Genomic DNA, 24,322 nt, shown 5'->3' on the forward strand with positions numbered 1-24,322 from the left:
GAAACTGTACTAAAAAATAGAAAAAAAGGTCTTAAGATCTCATTTGTATAACCTGAGGTGGAGCACTTGGCATATTTACCTTTTTACGCAGTTGCTGACAAAAAGAAGGCTTTTATTTTGACATTACTGCCTGTTAAACTGATGCAGGATTCCACTTTCATGTCATTTATGAGGAAGATGCAACATGAAAACGCTGCAAGAGTTGACATAAGGGATGAATCAGCTCAAGGCCTGAGTGGATCATTAGGCTGCTATAAATCACTGGTATATGTTTCAAATAAAGTGTTACCATTTGTGACTGTGCGAGTCTGTGTGTGTGTGCACTTGCACCGTGCTCTGACTCCACTGAGACTCCGTGCCCAGCAGTTACAGACAGCAGAGACGGCTATAACTTCCACTGCGTCTCTCTCCCTCTCTTTTTCTCCCTGTCACACGTACACACTCTCTACCTCCTCCTCGCTCCATAACAAACAGCAAGAGCCTGGGCCCCCAAGGCTTCCTGTATCCTACACGCAGCCAGCAAGTAAACACAATCACATTCATTTACCCCTATACACAAACACGCACACACACACAACCACACAAAGGCATTCATTTGAGCACAACCGTGCTGCAAAAATACCCGAGGACCCACATAAGCATTCAGGCATGTGCAGACACACAAACCGAAAGCCCGAAAGAGGACTTAGACCGAATGGGTAACCACTGCTATTTCTTCCCTCATTAAGCAGCAATATTACGAGCTGACACTCGGAGAGGCCTGTGGGCTTGGACTCAGTGTCCCGAGGTTTCCACTGTTGAGGGGTGAATGTCTCCTTCCGTTACAGGATGAGGGAAGGGAGGAATCGGAGGCGATAACCAGCAATTCCACAAAGATTTAATGCCCATATTTTAGAGGTTAAGTCAAGGAAATTGTCCACTCAACAATTAGGGTCTCGGAGAAGTCGACGACTTCTTCTTTGGACAAAGTTTCCATCCTCTGCAAGTTTTCCTGTGTTTCAGTTAAAAGTAGAAACATTTTCTATCATAATGAACTTACCAAGACAGCATTTCTCATTTAAATAAGATGACGTTTATTTATAAGTTTGTATTTCTCTTCCCGTTTACCTATATGGACATTCCAAGAGTCATAGACTCGTAGCTGGCAATTTAATTACAGTACATATTATTTATTGTTTAGTCACATAAAAGCAGCTGAAATATTTACGCTTGGGTGAGTCAGTAATGGCAGTGAAGCTAAAAAATTCAGTGAGATGCAGTAAGGTGGGAAAGACCAGCAAAAAACGAAACGAAAACATGACGATTTTAAGACAGTGATTGCAAACTGTAATTTTAAGGATGATTAATTCATTAAACTAGATATTTTGGTAAATTAATACACTTTTTCCCTCATTAAACACCTGAAATAAAACCTATTAAATATGCAGTTATTTGATTTGATTTGATTTTTATTTAAAACCCATCTTTTCTCTTTTTTCATTATCTTTCTGCTAAGCTAAGCTAGTTTTTTTTCACCAGCTCCGGCAGCGGCACCACTTGGATCTTACAAAAGTGAATTTACAGTTGTTCCAAACAACTTGTTTAACTTGTAAAATTATTTGGTTTTGCTGCAATAAAATGAAACAATATTTTAAAATAATCAAAATTACTGTGCAGTTCTTTTCGCATGAATAAAAAAAATCATCACTGCTGTAGTTTATTACAATTCATGCATAGAAGCACAGGGTAAAACAAAATTCACGTCACTGTCTAACTACTTATTGGTTGGGCTGTATCTATTAAGGGCTTAAAAGCAATTCTGCCTAATTCACCACCATACTAAGGCTAAGATTTAATGGGTCTGTGTTGGCTTTAGAGTGAAATTGCACTGATAGATGCGATTATTTCAGAGTTTAGATAGTCAGAGGTGGTTTTCGGGGCTAACCATCACGCGTGCAGGCCCCTGACCGAGCCAGCCTGCAAGCCTAGAAAATGTCAACTATTTGTTGTGCAAATGTGAGGTTTTTTAATGTCAACCAAATCAGGATTTGTCAAGGATGGAAAAAGACTTTGTATGAATGATAACGTCCCGACACTAAACAAAGAAAAACAACAACAAAATAATACAATCTATGTGTGTATAGCTGTGCCCGTGTGTTTATTTTAATTCCATTTGTGTACATTTAACTTGAAAAAATTAAAAATATCCTAATTTATTGACAGCATTTATAATCTTTATTAAATAGAGTGAATACTTTTTCCACCTGGCAACCAAAAAAGGTTCTTCTTGGGTTTTAAACTGATCTACAAAACATAAACAAATTTATTAAATATTAACCCAACTAAGAACTATCATATTTTATATGTTCTGTTAGCTCTTTCTTAATGCTTTATTTTTTTATAACCTTTCTCTCAGCTGTGCTCAAATAATAAATCTTCATAACCTTCATAATTCCACAAAACAAAATATTTCCTCCTGCTTTGTAAACTCATGAAAGACGACTAATTTTTGGTCTTGTCACACATGTATTTTTGACTCCATGTCTACATACGACACGTGTTTCATGATATCCTCGTTCCTCTTGAGCGTGTGAAAGGAAGATACCAGGGTAGCAACAGAGGAAACATAGCAACCACATAATTGTTGGCCAGTATCAAACTTCAATCACAATGTCCCATCGGTGAGGTTTTGTACCCTGTTCTTTTCCCATATATCTTGAGCCATAATGACAGTGACACAACTCTGCTACTACAGGGTTTGGTTTGGTTTGGTTGGAATGTATGTAATCGGTTTACAACAACTGCATTAAAAACATCTGCAGGGTAGTAAATGGAATTGCAGACATGCTTTGAAAAATGTTTTTTACCTGCCGTTTAGTGTGGCATATTTGTTTTGGCATACATCATTTGCATTCACTGTTCACTAAATCACACTCCACTGATCTGGCAACATCTGAAGAGTTGGCTGAATGAATGCCATTGTCACTTTTATGGAAAAATCGTGATGCAATCTTACTTTTAATAGTTTAGAACTTTAAAATGCATTCAAATGCATCAAGGGATAGAACAGGATGGGGTAAAGACACAAAATTATGAAGCCACTTAACACTTATCTGCATGACAGAAGGATTTTTAAGTTTAGATAAATTGTCTTGCTTCCTGCAAAATATTTGATGCACCTCTTCTAGTCTATCTTTCTTTTGCTTACAAAAGTTTTGCTGTTTATCTTGTAATGAGGGGTGAGGGTTGGTTTAGGATTGATATGAACAGCACAAATAAACTGAGGCATAATTTGTGCATGGCAACTACACTACCCTAGACAAAAGTATTTGCTTGTCTGCTTTGACATGCATATGATCATCCAATGAGTGACATCCCATTCTTAATCCATAGATTCATATGATGTGGGCCCATCCTTTCGAAGGCTTTTGAGTTTATGGGAATTTTTGACCGTTCATTCAGAAGTGCATTTGTGAGGTCAGACACTCATGTTGGACGAGAAGGCCTGGCTCACACTCTCCACTGTAATTCATCCTAAAACTGTTGTGTTGGGTTGAGGTCAGGACTCTGCGCAGGCCAGTCGAGTTTTTCCACACCAAACTTGCTCATCAATGTCTTTATTTACCTTGCATTGGTGTACAGTCATGTTGGAATAGGAAGGGGCCATCCCCAAGCTGTTCCCACAAAATTGGGAACAGTTTGGGGATGAAGCATTAACCACCAAAATTTAAACTTGGCACAGTGCAGCCAGACAAGTGCCTTTCTCCTGGCAACCGCCAAACCTAGACTTGTCCAGCGAACTCCCAAAAGGAGAAGCATGATTTGTCACTCCAGAGAACACATCTCCACTGCTGGAGATGTGTTTTGTCAGCAACATGCTTGCAGACACTGCATCCAAACCCTTGCATGAGACTTGGCAGTGTAAGGTTTGGATCCAGCTGCTCGGCCGTGGAAGCCCTGAAGCTTCCTATACACTGTTCTTGAGCTAATCTAAGCTAATTGTGTAAAGTTTGGATATGTGTAGCGACTGAGTCTACAGAAAGTTGGTCACCTGTGTGCACTATGCCCCTCAGCATCCACTGACCCTGCTCTTTGTTATAATACTTAGGAGCGAGGAAATTTCATGATCGGACTTGTTGCACAGGTGGCATCATATCACGGTATCACGCTGGAATTCACTGAGCTCCTGAGAGCGACTCATTCTTTTACAAAGATTTGTAGAAGCAGTCTGTATGTCGAGATCAGGGGTGGGGAACTCCAGGCCTTGAGGGCCGGTGTCCTGCAGGTTTTAGATACCACCCTGGGTCAGCACACCTAAATCAAATGATTAGTTCCTTACCAGGCCTCTGGAGAACTTCAAGGCATGTTGAGGAGGTTTAGCTATTTTAAATCATTTGCGTTGGATCAAGGACACATCTAAAACCTGCAGGACACCAGCCCTCGAGGCCTGGAGTTCCCCCATTCCTTGTCTAGATGTTTGTGCCCATGGAAGTGATTAGAACACCTGAATTTAATGATTTGAAGAACAGATTTATGCCTTGATTTCCTTGAACTGTGCAACAATTCAGAAATGTGAGTCGCCTTCCTTTTTAAAAAATCAGAATTGCTACTGGCTTTGTGATAAATGGAGGTAGAGGACAATTATGTAACACTGCATATCATGGACCTGTTGCTGAGCTGAAATCTGTGGCCAAAAAAAAGAAAGAAATGAAAGGAAAATAAATCCAGCGATTTAAGCTCTAATGCAATGCCCCACTTTTGCAGATTTTCCCTTCTCTCTCGTTTTGACCTCCTACTGGTGACGAGCTGAATTTCAGAAATACTACTTAGATTTCTTCACTGACTGTTGAGCTGTTTCCATGGGGATGGCAGTTTCAAGTTTAGCATCCAAAGTTCAGCCCACCCTGAAACAGGGGGGAGGACAGGGCAGCTTTTCTGGCACATAATATATCTAATGTGTTTAATTTTTTTGCAGTGAGACCCCCCCAAATCTTTTAGTCTACTAGAAATGAAAACAGAACCAGTAAACTAATCACTTTTTTCATCGCTATCAGCCAGGAAACACTGTTTCTTTTGCAAGCAGATGCCAGTGATTTTTCTGTATTAAGCCTTTTTCCTTGCTCTGACATTACTTAGATGAAGTTGGACTGACATTATCGTTTAATCTAAGTTCCTGCTTAAATTCACTACAGAGTAAAATCTGTGGAGAACCATTTTTTTCCACTGAATATAACGTTTGTGTGTGATTACTGCCTACAAGTGTTTGTGTGTGTGTGTGTGTGTGTGTGTGTGTGTGTGTGTGTGTGTGTGTGTGTGTGTGTGTGTGTGTGTGTGTGTGTGCATGTATGAATAGACTCACTCTGTACAAACAGCTATCTTGCTGTGCTGTTTGGTCGTCCCACCAGACACAGGAAGTTGCAGTGTCCTGGACGTCATTGTATTGTGGGACAGAGGTGTCTTTGTCTGGGCCGAGGTCGCAGAGCAGGTGCTCCCTCTCTGTTCCCTCAGTGTCTCTCGGTCACTCTGTCTGTTCTTTGTTTTTGTATCTGGCTTCCTCTCACTTTCCAAAAAATCTCTAGCTGCATCCCCTTTGGAGATTATGCACATATGAACATCATAAAGTGCAAATATAAGTTTTTGTAAAGCACCTAAATTGAAGTATTTGCTTTAATGTCATGTTAGGTTCAATCTTTGGATTAGATATGTAATGAAAATATATTTAAAGTGGATCTGTTATGCTTTGAATTTGTTTGATTTTGCACTCATGAATGATAGGTAAAGACCTGATCAGATGATCCCCTACGGGCAAGCACTTGGTGACAGTGGGATAAAAAAAACCCACCGTTTAAACAGGAAGAAACCTTCAGCACAATCAGATTCAGGGAAGGGCAGCAATCTGCCGCGACCGGTTGGGAGTGATGGGAGGGAGACAGGACAAAAGACACACTGTGGAAGAGAGCCAGAACTAATGATTAAATGCAAAGTGAGTGAAAAAGGTGAGTGAAGAAGCCTATTATGGCACAACTAAGAGAGAATTCAGAGTCAACTGATCCAGGCCTAACTAAACAGACAAGTTTTTACATTTTTCGGACAACTGACATCCATACAACATTCCCACTTCTGAGAGTACTCCTTCTTCAAAAGAGCCCAATATAAAGGGAGAATAACAGATTGGACTGTTCCATCCATGCAGGCCAATGTTGATAATTCAGATGCATAATGTGCAAATAACATTATAACATTAGAGGTTTTTTCTTGTGTGTGAATATTTGTGCTGATTGGCTTGTAGTTACAGTTTTAGTGATGTTATTATTAATATATTATTTTACACCCCAGAGCCAAAGCTAAAAGTTCCAGTTTACCCACAGTTTTTATACAAAGTATTTTATCAAGTTATTATAAACTTAAACTGAAGAAAATCTGAATGCCTAATTCTGGCTTTTACCCCTATCCTAACTTTTAATGGAGTGAGAAGCAAGGTAGACTATAGCAGGGCTAACACAGAGAGAGACAACCATTCTCACTCTCATTCACACCTACACCCAACTTAGACTTGCCAGCTAACTTCACATGTATGTCTTTGAGTTGTGGGAGGAAGCCAGAGTACTGGGAAAAAATGAAATCATGCAAACTCCCCACAGAAAGAGACCCAGCTAACCACTAGATTCAAACCCAGGACCCTGCTGCTTAGTCATGTCTGCAGCTTATATGGACTCAACACTCAATCCATGAGACCCCTCCCTTGGTCCAGACACAGAAAGATTGATAGCTCATCTTTGATTTTGTGGGTGGTGGTCCATATCCAGTCTTGTCCAGTCTAGTTGCTGGAGCGATTTGTCTCTAATACTCTCTTAAATAAATAAATTACATTGAAAGAGCAGATAGTGTAGTGGCTAGCTTGCAAAAAAAGCATTTATAAGACCAAAAGATGCACTCACAGAAATACATGCACTGGCTTCTGTTTTTTGGGGAAAAACAGACCTTTTATCCCGTCAATTTTCCAAATAAGAAGTATCACTAATGGTAGCTTTTAGGGCATACATTTGAATAACCTCACTAATATTGTCTAGTCCTTATCTTTTGATAAAAGCTTTATATCAGAGCAACAATGGCTAATTTATTACTAAAAACGTGTAACCTCATTTAAAACATGCTTCTATTTTCTGATCCTTTTTTTTATAGTCATGTGCTTACTGAACAGCATTGTGTCTTACAACAGTTAGGAGATATGTGGGTATATGGACCTCTTGTGTACGGGCCATCAGCAGTAAAAGAAAAAATGTAGCAGACCTGAGAACAAGTAGGACAGAAGATGTATGCAACCATAGAAAAACCCAAATGTAGGAAAGAGGAACACTGAGAAAAAAACGCGAGAGTGAGATTAACACACTAATCCAATATCCTATGCTCCTGGAAGGAGGAGCAGCTGTTGAATGATGCCCCTTTTCCTCTTTTTTGACAAGCGCACACACACGCGTGCAACAAGACACACATGCAGCACACTATAGATGGGGATTTAAATGATTCGTCTTGTACGCTTTTCACTGAGCTCAACCACATCCTTGGCTAAGCCACAGACTCAAATACACAGCCACAAGAATAGTATTCATGGCCAGAGGGCTTCACAGGCCAGACCACCTCTCAGACACAAAATTTACAGGGTTTGCTTCTAATACTCATTTCTATGACTGCGCATGAACATGTGCACGTGTGTGAGTATATGGCTCAGCTAAGCTTGTTCCTGTAGTTCTTAGAGATTCCCTTTCTTGGAAACCATTACTCACATCACTTTTCACAATGGCTGGCAGGAAGCGTATCCAAAGGATTTTTAATTAATTTCCCCATCATCATGCTTTCAGAGGTTCTGTCCTCTGCGACCCATCAATTGGCTGCTGTATTCAATGTTGTATAGAGTAGGTTGAAAAAGAAATTCATACCAAACTACTCCTTTCCTTTAGGCCCTTAATGCAGTTTTTTGGTCTGGAGCATTCACGTTTGTGCTAACAATGCCACAATGACATTGCAACAAACTGGCCACAAGATCAAACTGTGCAATGCTTTGAAAACCAAAGAAAACCCAAGAACTACATCTCTGACTCCACAGGCCTCCGTTATTTAAAACAGATCTACTCATACACTTCCTAAATGGCTCAAGCACAAAGAAAACTTTTGAAATAGTTAAATTATCAAGAAAAGTGACAATGCCTATTTTTTTCCTCTCCAGTTTCAGTAGTGAAACTGTCAACCTTGTTCCCGGCACCCCGTGATGGACACTTCCTCCCATTCACTGTGAAAGCCAGCTATCAGCTGTTAAGAAAAACTGATGGCAGCAGGTTAAGCTGAATAACTGTTTCCAGCTTTAGCCTTCTGTTTGTGCGTTCTCATTGCTGCTGCTGTTTGTATACAGTGGTCACATGTTTGTGCTATGTTAATATCATATTTGGCTTAAGCCTGTGTGATATCTGAAATGTTAGCAGAGGAGGCTTTCTCTGCATGTTGCAGTTTACAAGTGAGAACCAGCTGCCATGTCTATAGAGATGTGGAAACATTGTGGTACCGCTGGGATTCTCCCTTTCCTTCCTACATTGCTGTGTGACAGGACTGTGCACTACTCTGAAAAGTAGCCTCATATTTTATCGTTTGGGGGGGTTTTTTGTTACTGATTTTTCAAACATGTGCAATAAGTTGCAACAATGAGCTCATGTGAACGTATTTACTGTTATAGTAACCATGTCGACATTAAACAGGCTTGACTAAGTATAGGCATTATTTATGTAAACTGGTTGCATTTAACTAGGGGTGCTGTCCTCTGCTGTCTGTGGTGGAACTGCACTGGAAATTTGTAGGGAAGTCTGTGGGCCTTGTTGCTATTTTGCTGTGTGAATTGTGGAGCTTTAATCAGAATCAGAATCAGAAAGACTTTATTTATCCCCAAGGGGCAATTAACATACAACAGAGCAGCATAACGTTGAAGATAAAGACAATAAGAACAGGCAATAAGAGTGAGATAATAAATACACAGAATATAGAGTTTTAAAATTACACAGTTTTAAAATTAAAGTAACTGTAACTGTATAATAACTGTAAGTGACTAAAAGTGAATAAAGTCTCGGTAGTATAAAAAGAGTGTAGAGTAGTTTATGTTTCTGGTGTGGGAAATGGTCTTAGTGTGCGTGTCTACAGTGTGTATCCCAGACCCAGCATTGCGAATTTGAGAAGCTGTTTCTTAACTTAATTGATTATGTGTCTCGTTTAGCTCATACCTCTATGGCTTTGGCATATGATTAGATTTTCAAAACCCATTTCTTGAATGAACTTTAGGAAAAATGTACACTTAAATGAGCGTCTGGTACATTGTTACTGTCTGGGGCTGAAGACTGATCAAAGGAGATTTTGATGAAAACCCCTCATCACGTGAGGTGGCTAGTTACTGGTTACTTCTTTTAAAAAGTCATTAAACTTATTATAATCTTTATTCAAATACAAACGATAGCAATGTGTGCTAAAACCTGTGTAAATGCACTGTATGTAGTAGTTTTTCTTTCACTGCTGGTATTTATAGTTGGCAAGGTACTCTGTGCAGATCTGACTACAAGAGTCGATCCAGGTAGCTGATTTTGGTCAAAAGACAGATAACCGTGCGGCAGAGGAGGCTTGTACTCTTACATTTGTGTTTCCTACAAAAATAAATCTGCACAATTGCAGGTTGTAAAATGCACACTTTGCCTTTCAAGTTTTCATTACAATGAATTAATATTATTATTATTATTTTTAGCTTGCTGTTAGTTAACTAAATGCAGCAGTGTATACCTACCATGCGTGCTAAATATTCAAAAGCAGTCTCCGTTCTTGGGCTAATCTAGCTAGTATATCTTTCTTCTAAAGTATTTCGTATGGAACAATTGGCCTGGCTTTAAAGATCTGTGACCTTCGACTGAGAATGCATGACAGGAACTTCACAGGAAGCGAAAAGGTCAGCCAACAGGAGCTCAAGAGTGCCAGCTGAGCTAAAAGGAAACATTAAACTGTGGTGAGACATGCCAAGATACTCCACCCTGAGGTCGAAAACATGCACACGCAAACACACACACACACACACACACACACACACACACACACACACACACACACACACACACGCACATAAACATGCACATGCACTCTGCCTTGCACGAATGCACAAAACTCTCACATATCTGAGAAGACATGACTTGACCTCTTTATCTACAAGCGTGCCAGTTTTAGCGGTAGTGAGTCTGCTTGTGTCTGAGGGGTTGCCCTGGTGATTTTCCTTGTTGTTAATGAAATTAGTGAAACAGATGTATGGCAACAGGAAGGTGGGAGTGCTTGTCAGGTAAAAACAGTGTTCACAGTTGACTGCAGGAGAAGACTTGACTGTGTTAGATTTACAGTTGGATAGTTTCACAAGAGTAGGGTCCTCTCCTTTCTTCTGCCAGAGCACACAGATGTGTTACTCCAGTAACTGGCATAACTGCCATTAGTTTTGTAATATAAAGCTGCTGTAAGTTTACCATCAGATATCCAGCATTCACAACTTAACTCTACAAGTCTGCTGGCCTGTTTGTAAGTGCAAACATTTCTCTAATGGCTCTGTCTGATGTGCAAACTGGACCTGGATACAGAAACTTAAAAGCTGTGCATGGACACTTTAGAAATATGTTCCTTTGATTTCATATACAAATCAAAACAGATTTTCTTAACTAAATTTAACTGAATAACAAAAATTATTACAGACTAAAGAAATAAAGAAGCATACTAGTACACATATTTAACATATGTTAGTGCAAACCTAAAAATCAAACAATCAAACATACCACTTCTGATCAGAGTACCAGTACAGTTCAGGGACCTGACATCCAAGGGCCAGTGCGGACACTGAGGTGTCTTCCTGTGTCCTAACTTCACTGTGGACCATGAAGCAAGCAAGCACTCGCACACACTTACATACATAATTTACAATTAATTAATGCCCATATGTGCTCAACATGCACTGAAAAACATGGTCAAATGGTATAAACACCACGGAAACAAATGCACACAGAGGCACACACTCACAGACATTGTAATTGACTTCCTGTGAAGTCATGTTTGTTACATAAGAGTGTGTTTGGCTCCTTTTGTGTTTGTCCTGACATGGCAGATACTGCAAACACAAAAGGACAAGCAGACACATGAATAAAGCAGACTGAACCGTGTGTAGCACAATAGGTAACGAAAAGCCACGGATGCACGGACGTATACGCAGGAGAATCACGTTTTTGATTTTTGATTTGATTTATCAAACATTATGTTGATTAGATAGATTTTTTTAAATATACATTTGATTTCTTGATTTTAATAGAGGCAGCAAGACAAATTCCCCACTGGGACAATAAAGTCCTACGTTCGTATTCCATCTTTGAAATTCAAGTTTTGTTTGAAACGAGTCAGTTTTGTGACTTTTAGCTATACTCAAGGAAAACTTCCAAATATCTGCTGGTTAAAAGTGTGATCACTGCTTGCTATTTGACTTCCATTGAGAATAGCAGGTTTACCTCTTTCACTGACAAGGAAATTAATGAGCAAAATAGCCGAGGAAGCTAAATTACTCCTTCTGGTTTTGCAATAAGCCAAATGTCAAACATTTCCCTGGAAATAGTCACTGAATCTGTTTCTTTTAAACTTAAAAAAAAAAATCGAATGAGGCAACAATCCTACTTTTTTTTTTTTTACTGTTGCAAAAGTTGTGAGACCCATGAGTCTATAGAGGATAGAATGTCAGCTCTATCTCAGAACAAGCAGAGGTCAGGATGAGGACGGTTTTGTTTGTAATCTGTTGAATATCATACAGGAGAAAAGTCAGTGCAACAGCTTCACTTAAGAGGAGAGAAAAAACAAAAACAAGATTAGAAAAGGAACATCGATAGGAACACTTGGACTGGGAGGAGTAGAGGGAGTGATATGGGAGCAAAGATAAGAATCAAAACAGTGTTTTGCAATACTGTTGTACATCATGCATGCAAGTACGCACACATCCTTCCTTGTGCACGTGTGTGTGTGTGCACGTGGGTTTGTGTGTGCGCGCATGTTGTTTGTTTGTGACTCAAGCCAGCAAATAAATGTATAAAATGTTATTGTGGTGGGGCTGGCCCTTCTCCAGAGGAAGTGCTTGTCTTTGACAATGCTCTCACCAGGAATGCACTGCAGGCGTCCGCCAAGTGGGCGTGTCACTGCTCCGGGGTTGGAAGCCAAGTTTGGTCGGTTCAGTTTTGGCCCCTCCGACACCTCGGGGGACCGTCTCGCTCTGCTGTTGTTCAGAAAGAGGGAAAAGAGAGCGAAAGAAGGGAGAGAAGGAGAGGGTTTGTGTGTTCCTGTAAGCTTAGTTTGTATAAACCTGAATGTGTGTGTGTATGTGTTTTCCCTTTGAGAGGAGGATCTGAAAGGAATGCAACTGTTCCTTTACACATGTCCACCCCCCCTCAGGCAGCTACAGGGCCTGTTGAAAACAGGCACGCACCCATGACAAACACACACAGACACACACACACACGGAGGTTGAGGAGTGGAAGGAAGTATCAAACTACACCGGCAGAATACTTATCAAGACAGAGGAGCAAAGCTGCCCATTAAGATTCCACACTTTCACTCCTTAACTTCTGCAATAAGAAAATAATAGGATCACAGTACAGACCAGTCTAGAATAGAATAGAAAGGAATCGAGTAGAAAAAAATAAAATAGGGTCGAACAGAAAACATTAACTTGTCCTTCTCTGTAGTAAATCATATAATCAGTACGCTGTGTTAAAGTCAGAGTCCAGTGATGGGACTAAACTTCTCAAACGCCATGCAACATCACGTGGTATAGCCTCACAAGTGCTAAAAAAGAAGAAGAAAAAAAGCATGTGACCAAGTGAAGCGCAGGCCACGTGAAATTCGGTTAAAACCATTTGCTCGGTGGGTTTAATTTGTTTTTCTTTTTATGTGCTGCCCCTTTCGTTGACGCTCGTGAAAGCCGAAATAAAACCCTCCCCTTGGGTTCAGGGTTAGTATAATGGGAGAAGGCTGTACCAGAAAGCAGTAAAGAGGTCGGTGTGGCGGAGGCCTTGGTGTGCTTTAGAGTGGCAGTGCCTGGTGATAAGAGGCTGCAGCCTGGTTGGCCTCTCTGAGGGGAAGTGATGCAAGACAGTAGCTCTTTGTTTAGTGGCATTACTTGGTCCCGTGCCAGTGGTCCCACTGAATGAAACGGGCCGGTTGGCTTGTTTGCTGGCTGGGTAACTGGCTTCATGGTGGACAGGCTGACTGCCCGGTTGACTTGCTGGTAGGCAGGCAACTGTGGCATTAAAAATTGTGGCTAATCTCTCTTTTCTCTTCTTCTTTCTGCCTTTTTTTCTGTCATTGGCCTATTTTGGGCCCATAAGAACACTTAAGTGACGAATTTGGAAATTTTAGATTATTTTATTTTATTTTATTGGCATGCTAGTGAAAGTGAAAACTATTTCGATTTTTTACAATACTTGTCAAGTTGGAAGCTTTCAACAAAAATATAGTTTTATTTATTGCAATGTGTATAATATGTTTATCACAGCTTTTATTGACTGTTTTGGTCAAGCTTCCCAGACAACCTTTTCTCCCTGTTGTCCACCTCCGTCTCTCCCACCAGCTCCCAGTCCTCTCTTCTATGCTATCCCTGCTACTTCCCAAGTGCTGAAATGTGTGTTTTTCTTCAAGCCGCACTTAAGCTAATTTTACTGTCAAATTCCACAAAGGAAAGAAGAGAGAAGGACTGGAGGGGACAGAGGAAGAGATACTGTGCATGTTTGATAGGGGACAAAAATGCACTTGCTATGTATGCAAGTTATATATGAACATGCATATGTAGCCACTGTCTTATTTCATCCATACCATAAAGATAATGTTGATTTATAATGTAAATAAACCTGGTAAATAAATGATTGAGGTAAGGAGAACACTATGGCCTCTGTGTGCACGGGTAAAGAGAGTCTACCTTAATTTAATCCTGATTAATTAAATATACATACATGTCACACACATTTTTCACATGTTTTCCCTTTTTTGTATTTTTGTATGTATAAAACAGAGAATGAGAGGAGTGAAGAAATGGGCTGCACAGAAGAGGAAGAGAGGGAAGTGTGTAACTGTGTGTGTGTATCTATGGGTTGTCAGTGGTGCGCGGGGGTCTGCTTGAGCGCTACACCAGATGTGAAAATGGCTTTTGCAATATGTCATCTAAACAGCAAACTGCAGGGGATTTACTTGAGGTAACTTGAAGCACATAAGTGCGGGAGAGTCGAAATTACAGCTAGCTTCTTGAAAATCTCAAACAGATTCGGAGACCAGCTGAGGGGAAACATCATTCATAGCAGGAAACTGGCATGCGGTTTCCCCCACGGCCTTAAATAATTAGTCTAACATATGTTACCTAAATGCAGATTCACACTGGAAAGAAAACAAAAAAAAGTTGGTTTATCCCTTTAAGTGGTATCTCAGGTCACATCAGTGTGTGCTGATACAATGACTTAGCAAGTTCTGCTGGTTGTGAAATGCAGCCGATAAGAAGACAAATGTGGGATGGTTCAAGTCAGATTATACCACCTGGATGTCACACCTGATGATCCCTTTGTCCTGTGTTATTGCAGCGCAACTTCTGCTTTCAGTGACGCTTTAAACCAGTGCACACACTTGATCACGTGACTAGCTGGAACAAAGTCCCTGGCAGCCTGAGGGCCGCTAGCACATTTTTACAATATACATAGATAAAAATCCCTCTGTTTCCCCGTATTCTCCTTTTATATAATAACAAGGGTTGCACTTGGTTATGAAATCTATTCTATGTGTTATTACATTATTTTGATTAGCCTGCTTGTGTGAGAAAAGACCCACACAACAGAACTACTACAACATGATGATGTGTTTGTGTGTGCTGGGTGTGACGACCTTATTCTTGCGACTGAACAATTACATTGCAAATGAAGCAGAACAAGAGGACCTGAATCTTGTACTAGTTTCTCTCACTTGCACAGCTTAACAACTTTAAAAAAAAGCACTGTAAACATTCAAAAACTTTGAAATATTAGTTTCAACCAGTTTCTGGCTGCTGTCCTTGCATTGTCTTCTGTGGTAAACCCAACCTTTTTGTAGCACAGCAAGCCAAACCACAGCACAAATAATTATTTGCATGCACAGTTTCCGACCCGGGATGGGTTCTTCACTGAATCTAGGCTGTGTCATAGTACTAGCTGATAATAAATGCTTTCTTTTCCACTTGCCTGTGCTGCAGCTTCCTGTGTTGATGATATGTATGTGGCCTGATAGGGTGGAGATGACAATGTAGGTGTGGAGGAAGTCAAATGCAGGTGTGTGTGTGTGTGTGTGTGTGTGTGTGTGTGTGTGTGTGTGTGTGTGTGTGTGTGTGTGTATATGTGTGCTGTCCCAGGTGGGTGCTGACAGACCGGCAGGTAAACAGGCAGGTTGGTCTCTGATCTCACCTGTTGGAGCAGACACAGCAGCGCCTGCAGGGCTTTTACAGCGGAAACATCTTCTTTATGTGATGCTGGAAGGCCAGGCCCTTCTCTTCTCTTCTCTTCTCTTCTCTTCTCTTCTCTTCTCTTCTCTTCTCTTCTCCTCCTAACAAACTCTGTTGTAATTCATTCACTTTCCTCTCCCAGGTGCATCCAGGTGAACACCCAGTACACGAGTACATGCGCGGGAGGTGGAGGGGTTGGGAGCTGGGGGGTTGCGTAAAGGGAGGAAGAACACCAAAAGGTAAGAGCAGCACAGGTGTTCTGGGGGAGGGGGTTGGGGGATGACAACAATGTGTGTGTAGGTGTGTGTGACAGGAAGAAGCCGTATGTGCTCTGGCTTTATAAGGTGGCGCTTTTGAGAGAAAGGAATGTTACACATCCAGATTATAACAGACCACCCCTTCAAACTAAAAGGAAGTGAGTTTAACCTACAAGTCAAACACACATTTAAACCTGCACACACACACACACTGCAGTCATCAAGCTCTGATATGAATTAAGCATCCTGACTAGTTCCTGTCTCATGTTACGTCGTCCTGAGGGGTCTGCGGATCATTTCCTGTTCCTTATGTAATGTTTTCTTTCTGTTTAAGGTCATACAGATTTATTTGGCCTTTGCTGCTCTACCAGTGTTTTATAGAGAGCGACCTATTCAGACACAGGAAGGGAGACCTCGGGAATTTGAACTGTTGAAATAAAGAGACTAAAGCGCCTCGCTGGTCTTTTACAGACTGCATAATGTTAAAAAAAAATCTTCAAATTCAGCTTATAAGTGATCGGTTGCTATTGTAAGCAGTTAAAAAAAAACCCCACATACAAACCTATCTCCTGTTTAGATATGTGCATGTGATTCACCAAACTGTTTGGTAGCAGATGCTTTCTGGTTTCATTTGTAGTCCACTTGTAGCTTGAGTTCTATTGAACTCATGTATGTATGTCAAGAGCAAAAAAACCCCCAACTGTATTTATTGAAAATCATCTAGCTCCAGATTGAGGGTTTCATTAACTTTTAAAATTCACCTTAGGTTTGTAAACAGTGACCGGTAGATGGAAATCTTGACCTACAGAAGCATATCAACCTTTTTGGGATGTACACATGCAGCACTACTGTGAGTAATGGGGTTGGTGCCCAAGAGGAGGATGCTAGGGACAGGGTCAGATCGAGGCAGATGATCCGCTGTGGCGACCCCTAAAGGGAGCAGCCAAAAAGAAGAAAACGATTAACTTTGAGTAGCGGAAACTTTGGGTCAGAAATGAAGCAGTATATAATATATTTTTTACATTGAAGTAGTGGCTCAAACTGTGGGGCAGACCCCACTAGAGGGGCATAGAGCCACTGGGGGGGGGGATAATAGTTTGTTGGTGCTGCTATCTTTATGTCAGTATAAGTCAACTTTTTTAGTGGTAATAATTCATATTAGTATAAATCCTCTGGGTTTATGATCGTTATGATGGCACGGTGTATAAGTGTGTGTCTGTGTTATGTAGTTGAAACAGTAACGACACAAACAGCTCGGTATATTTAACAATATATATTTCCATTGTCAATGTACATTCCATTTCGACATAAGCTTTCTTCACAAACAAAAAGTTGGCATCTAAATAAATACTATATAAAATAGAACTTCAAAATAAATATATCTATAAAGGGAACCTTTTATATGAGATTTTTGTCTTTTTGTTATATCTACACAAAACAAAAGCACAGATCTTGTTTCTCAATACCCAACAATGACATTGTAAAGGTATAAAAGAATGGAGTAGCATCACCCAACTGTTTGAGACCTTTCCTCTTGTTTGGGTTTAAATAAAAAAAAAAAGAAAAAAGGAAAAGAAAAGAAAACCGTGTTCACAAATGAATGACACACAGGGGGATTGGTGTGTAAAAGTCACAGCGTAAAGAAAAGGTTTTAATGTTTGAGCTGTTGGATGATTATTCCACACCTTAAACAGGATAGCGAGCACGTGATTGTATAAAGCCAACATGAAGTTAGGAGCATTGCTTTTGCAGTGATGGAGCTGAGTAACAGCAAAAGAAGAAAAGAAAAAAGGCAGCAACTGTTGGAAATAAATGTCCTCTGGTGAGAAGAGATGGCGCAGAACACAACTGGAGAGGAAAAACCAAGTCGAGAGTGAAAGAGAGACAGACATGTCTTTCCATGTCTCTGTGGTATGACAAGTTTATGCACAGCAGCTGTGTTTGTCAATCATGGAAGGTCAGGGATGTTTGTTGGGCAATTTCTCGGGGCAGGAAAGAGAGAAGCGAGGAAGAAAGAAAAGCAAGAAGAGAAAAAGAGGGAGCTGAAACACCGAGGAGTAACGGCAGGAAATGGGCTGATGGGGGTAGATTGTGCTCCCTGTGTGGATTCAATGAGTCCACAGTCTTTAGGACTCGGAGAGGAACCAGGGAATTAGCTTAGCCTCTCGACTGCTAATGAGCCATGGATAGCATAAACAGCAGGAGTTTTTTTTCTGCTTCTTCTCCTTTTTTTTTCTTCTTTAATTTATTGCCGGGCACACTTTTCTAAATCAAGTGCTAGTAATAGAAACGTCTGTTATTTCTGTTACCCCTTTCCCCAACCTTCTTCTTGAAACTCTCCTTTTTTCCTTTTCCTCACAACCACAAAAACATCGTATTCTTACCCTCAAAATATATATCTAATATATTCTCTATATATTTTGTACTGAATCGTAGCTATAATGTACCATGCAATCTTTCAAGGACATTTAAAAGTGTCTTCTAAAGAACACAAATGTTGTGAAACTATTTACAGCAAATAACATTTCACCTGCATAGCTCTAGTACTAAATATATTGTCAAAACATTTGTGATTTTTGCTGCCCACCTAGAGACGACCAGGCATTTGCCCAGTCCCGCGACCAATCCCATTTTGGCACCTTTTCTCTCAGGCTGAATTGCTAGGTTTTGAAAATATTGCCTCATACATTAAAGACTAAGGACCATGTGTGTTTTTTCCCTCCCTTTCCCCCCGTCTGATAGCTTTGTGCAACTAGACAAGTACAAGTAAAAGCAAAGTTAGGCACCCTAATGAAAGTCACAGGTCCGATGTGAAGCAGAGATGTGTGTTATGGAGTCGCAAAGACAGTACGCTTTTATGCCAAACGGAAATGGCCATCTGTATTAAAGGGCAGCCCACCTTTAATAATGACCAGCTGCCGTCAACACCACGTGGCGTGACTGTGATCATTCTGACAGGAAAAGCATGCTACTGTATAACAGCTTCCTTTGGCAAAGTCCTAAAAATGTCACGCAAGCCACAAAAATAGACTTTAAGAATTAAAAAAAGAGGCTATTCAACGTATGCAGCTACGCGGCATAATGATTTAAACGTGATGAAGACGCTCTGTGTGTGGGGGCAGTGGGGTGGGGACTAAATGTAGTGCACACCAACGTAATGTGAGATAGCTGAGGTGGTTAATACTGTGCTTTAGTACATCCTTTAAGGGGTTTGCGTCTTCCTAAAAAGGTTGTGCAAGTGGCAGGTTTACTCTACAAAGGCTGACTGCAGACATACACAACAGCGACTTTGCTATGCCTTCTCTTCCCCCTCTTTGCTCTCTATCACTTGCACCCCCTCTCGTCTGGAAACACTTTTTTCTGGCCAGTTTGTCTCTAGCTTAGCTTACTCGTTTTAAATGATTCACTCTTGCCTTTTTGCCCCTAAATATTTCTTTGCCTTTTTGTTTTTTTTGTGCAAAGAGGAAGTAGACCAGGCTCTTAGGCAGTTTAGTAATCAACATGCGGTGTAGGCCAAGTTCTAGAGAGGATTACTGTAACTGTCCCTGAGAAGGTTGAGTGTACTTTACTTTTTTTTTTCTTTAAACACATTTCTCTACTACAAATCGACTTCTAGTACAGTGGGTAACCATTAGACTAAAGCATGCAAGTCATGACATGCATTATGTCAAAGGTGACTGGTGAACAGCATTCAAAATATTTGAGAATGTCTAGGCTTCACCACCTCGTAGTGGAAAACACACTGTAAGGTGATCATCTCAACTGCTTATGCACAATACATGGTGAGAGTTAAGGGGAATTGCTATTATTTTAAAGTCTAGAAAGGTTTGTTTTTACAGCTCCACTCTGGACATAAAAACTCAATGGAGATCAAATGTTAGCAATACCAAGGTAGCATCTTTCAGGTGTAAGAGAGGGGAAACGCTAAAAGATTGGTGGCCACGATAACCTTGGAGCGAGTGAGTAGTTAAAAGTGTTAGTTTCACTCCTGCAATGGCCTGTCATTGAAACCACGCTATAGATAATCACTTGTTTTCATGTTTAACGCTGGGCTGTGCTTTTGGGTTGGGGTGGGGAGTGGGGGGTGGGGGCTAAGTATAGATATTAACCATCCATCAATAATTTCTATGTATTCTGTGGATCAGCAACCAGCTTCTGTTTAGTAAGCATTACAAAATTAGCTGAGAAATATTGAGCAGCAGAGAGGTACAATGACTTTGTGCCTACGGCCATCTTCGCAAAACACAAATACCAGTCCCACAAGCTTGTCTCTTGTTCTTTTGTCACTCTTACAAAGAAGAACAAAAACATCTCAGAGGGCCTGTTGGCTATTCCTACTTGCCACCTCCCTCATATAAGGCCCATTTTTGATCATACACCCTATTAAACATCTTTGTACCTTTGTTTTACATAAGTCATCTTCCAGCAGTTTAACGGGATAGTTTAATGGGTTGGTGTTGGATTGTCCAATCCATAGAGAGCAAACAAGTATGGTATAGTCCAGTCCACTTTTTTTTTTTTTTTTTAGCAAGGTCACCACCACACAGTTTGGTCCACTATCATGATCCCTGCTGCTGCTTCTCCAGAGTGCCAGATTTTGCTTCTGTGGCTCCACTTTTACACACGGGGACACTCACGCCGCTCTGTGAGTTTTTACAGCGGCAGCCAGGCCTGCTAATATTGTCATAACATTTCTGTCCCAGTTTGGCTAGGCCCATCGCTGGTAGATAGCAAACCAGGCAAGGCAGGACGAAAGAAAGGGCAGCCATGAAGGACCAGCGTGCACAACAGTTGGCCTGCGAGCACGAGCAGGGCTTGTCGGCACAGGAGCCCTCATCATCCTCGTCTTCGGTGCAGTGGTAGAAGATCCCTTTGACCAGGCACATGCAGGTGGCGGTATCTACCATGCTCTGAGCAGAGCACAGGCACTCCTGGTTGCAGACCCAGCAAGAAGGAAGGGTTCGGGGAAGTGTGCATTCTGTGCACCTGCACTTCCCACAGTGCTCGCAAAGAAGGAGGTGCTTCTTCTCGGTCGGAGAGGAAGGAATCACTGCCAACCCTTGCTGACCTCCAACGGAGCATACACCTCCCACAGGCATCTTTGCGGACTTGAGGTCAAGGGATTTAGAGGAGGAGGAGCAGGACGAAGCAGAGGAGGAAGAAGTGAGGACCTTAGATTCTGAGGAACTGAAGCAGCCTGGAGTTTGGGTAGTGATTGTACTGATGGGGCCGGGGTGAGGGTGCAATTTAGGGTGGTGGTCCACTGTTGGAGTGGGCGCAGCGTGTTCCAGCAGCCTCTGGTCAGATGAGGTACTGCTGCTGCTGCTGATAGAGCTGGGCCTTCCACTGAAGGAAATCCAAGGGTGGGTGGTGGTGTCCTGATGAAGGTGGGGCTCGCACCTACTATGCTGGGGAGGTTGGTGTTGGTGATTGTGATGATGGTTGTGGTTTGCACCAAGAAAGGCTTCTTGATTCTGACCTAGCCAGGTGATTCTTGGGTTCAAAGATTTCTGGCTGGGAGGCTGCTGAGAAACAACAGCAGGGCTGTCAATGTAATCGTTCTCCACGTGTGATGACTTTATCTGGTCGATGGGGTAAATAGTGACAGGGTGCTGAAGACGACCGTAGGGCACACGACTGTCCAGCAGGGGTTGAGATATGAGGGAGGAGGACACTCCGGGGATGTGGTGAGGAACCCTGGACTCCATATGTAGGCTGGTGCCTCGACTTCTCTCTAAAGCAGCATTTAGCAATACTGCAGAAACAGATACAAAAGAGACATTTAAGACTAATCTCATCTTAAAATATAAAAAAAAATGGCAATAAACTAGAGAATTAAAGATGGTTAGATGTCAGATCAACACCTCTAACAGCATGCGAACGTGACATTTGATATAAGTAGTTCACTTCACAGAAAACAAATACTGAATCTTTAAAACAAGTCTCTCCATAGAAATCTTTTTTTTCTCCAGACCGGATCTTTGCAATTATTTGAATGTAGAGTTTCCAAACCATGGTGATTTTTAGACTGAATACCGACAGGGTATTCAGTCTAAGCCTCCTCCATTCTAACTTTGACATTAGAACAATAGAAGTTGGGCTCTCACTGCCTCCCCTCCAAAGAGCAGGGAGCACCAGAGAGCAGGGTTTGCATGCAAAAGACTCAAAGATGCAAAACAAGGCAAAGTAACAAGAAGGTTGCCAGAAAAGAGACTTCAACGGTGACTAAATGAATGCAAGAGGCAAAGGAAATTAGGTCTTTTTATAGAATCACAGCTATTTCATGTAATACAAGTTGACCTAATGTTGTATTTTTAAATTTGATCTGTCAGTGTGCAAACTGCATAAACACGAATCTGAATCAGAGATCAGACCCTGGGATTTGTGAATGGGGCTGATTTTATGAACTGCAGTTTTTTGTGAATGGGCTGCTGGCTGCACTCGGTGTTGCGAGCATGAATCAAGACGCTCCAGTCATGGTGAGGCTGAAAGAAATCGGTTTCATCCGTTTCATCAATGAGCGCTCGGCAGATTTATTTTATCCATTTTATTTACATATATATTGACGAAAAGCAGCTCACCGACCTACTGTCTACAGTATTCATTTGGGTTACCTTATAACAAAATATACCGACGAAAAAATCAGCTTGTTCAGATCATTTTCGTTTGATTATGCTCGTCTTGTGATTTATTGGGCTTGCGCACATCACCCAGCAAATATATACATCTGTATTATTTTTTCGTAAATGTATCAGTGGTAGACACAGCTTTGCTTGACCGTCAGCTGTCAGTGTGATTCTCCCATTCCTCATATTTTCAGAAGCCCGGTTGAGAAACCTGTTGCGACATAGCTGGCACCGACACAAGCGCTTGTGATCGTCAAATCTAGACTATTATAAGCTCCAAGCCGGAACTATGCGTGTGCAAGCCCGAATGTGTGCGTGTGTGTGTCTATGTGTGTGCGCGTCCCTCCCTACATGTCAATGACTGAGTCATAAAAACCGGAGGCGGCAGCTCGACTTACACAAATAGCATGTTTATATAGGCGTTATAAGCAGGTATTCAAACAGTTTTTGTAAAATGTCAAAAAAACACACAAGCTTAATAAAGGAAATGGTACATTGCGTGCCACCAGACACGGGAATGTAGAGTCGTTTTGATAGGCGGCTGTTCGGTGCGTAGCTGTGTGTGTAAAGCTGGACATTATACGTCCACGGCACTCAAAAAACCAAAACGCAAAAAACAACAACAACAACAAATGCATTGTAGAAAATTAATACAAGATTTGTCGCAGCCAATGGGCTAAAACGAAAAAACTAATGGCATAAACACCTGACACCATCGATGGCGTGCCAGCCAGGCAGTCGCTGCAGAGCGAGAAGGACACACGCAACCGAACCGCCCGAGAGATAAACGTACCTACAGGCTTTGGAGAGAAGGGCGAATCACGCAGAGATTGAAGTGTGGGTCTGCCCCGCTGCTTTTTATTGTGTCTTTGAAAAAAAATAAAGACAAGAAAAAAAAGGGGGGGGGGGGGGGGATGTACGAAGCGATGCGACAGCCGCTGAAATGCGTATTTGATATTAAAAAAAAGAAAGAAAAGAAAAAAAGCGGCGGTTTGGACTACGCGTCGTTCTCCATCTCTGATACCTTCACCTTGCTTTTGGTCCGAAGTCGGTGGTTAAATATTGACCTAAACTGCAAACCCTCGGAAACAGCTTGTTGCAAAATAGAATTTGCAGGAGCGTTTTAGTGCACGCGATTGAGTAGACTGAGAGGACCAGTCAAGTGAAGGCAACACTGAACAGTACCGAACAGTTTCTCTTTACAGTGACACACTTACTAGTTACAAACATCTAGAGATGAAAGAAAGGAAAAACACGAGAGGTGATCACTTACTGTTGTTTCAGGATACAATTTTCATCTCTCCGCTGCGCGCGACGTTTACGCACAGGCTTTATTCCAAGGCAGCGAGTAGCTCCAGGAATAATGGATAAAGATAAGTCCAAACTTTACAGGGTAATAAGAACAAGGTATGGGGACGGCGAACTGGTGCCCCGCACTATTCTCCACTCGCTGGTGCATAAAAGACGACTGCGGTTGTGGACTCGGAGCTTTGGATATGATGTTGCAACCACCGAGGGGGAGGGAAGTGAGTTTTTATGAATGGGAGGGTAGAGGAAAGGAAAGGGACGGCACTGCGCAGATGCCTGGTCTTTTTTTCTCTGTTTTTTTGTGAATGGCAGGGCCGCGCGACTGGGGAGGGCTGAAATGCGGATGTTACATTTTTATGAATGGGGAGGACTCCGAATAGCATTGCGCAGGCGCCATACCTACGTTTTTATGAATGGGAAGAAATAGCGAATGAGGCGTGTGTGTAAGAAAAAGGAGGGGGCGAGGAAATGAGAAGGAGGTGGGTTTTTTTTTTGGTCACAAGGGCAATGTCAGGCCTGATTTACATAAAGAGTGGGCTCTGATGTCCCCCCCACCCTTTTATCCCCCTAATTTATTTATATACGAAGCCAGCGATGCTACATGTTGT

The 24,322-nt window shown here is 41.5% G+C and overlaps 1 protein-coding gene across 1 annotated transcript; it reads right to left on the reverse strand.

Annotated features, from left to right (window-relative positions):
- Nucleotides 1-17,047: 17,047 nt before the first annotated feature.
- On the reverse strand, nt 17,048-24,014 carry spry4 (sprouty homolog 4). The gene is made up of 2 exons (XM_082547789.1): nt 23,680-24,014; nt 17,048-21,535 (listed from the first exon to the last, which is right to left on the reverse strand). Exon 2 carries the CDS (start codon nt 21,486-21,488, stop codon nt 20,340-20,342), a length of 1,149 nt encoding a protein of 382 aa, XP_082403915.1. The 5' UTR covers nt 21,489-21,535; nt 23,680-24,014; the 3' UTR covers nt 17,048-20,339.
- Nucleotides 24,015-24,322: the final 308 nt, after the last annotated feature.

Source organism: Aulonocara stuartgranti (genome assembly GCF_965226115.1).
Source record: "Aulonocara stuartgranti genome assembly, chromosome: 10".
Classification (NCBI taxonomy): domain Eukaryota; kingdom Metazoa; phylum Chordata; class Actinopteri; order Cichliformes; family Cichlidae; genus Aulonocara; species Aulonocara stuartgranti.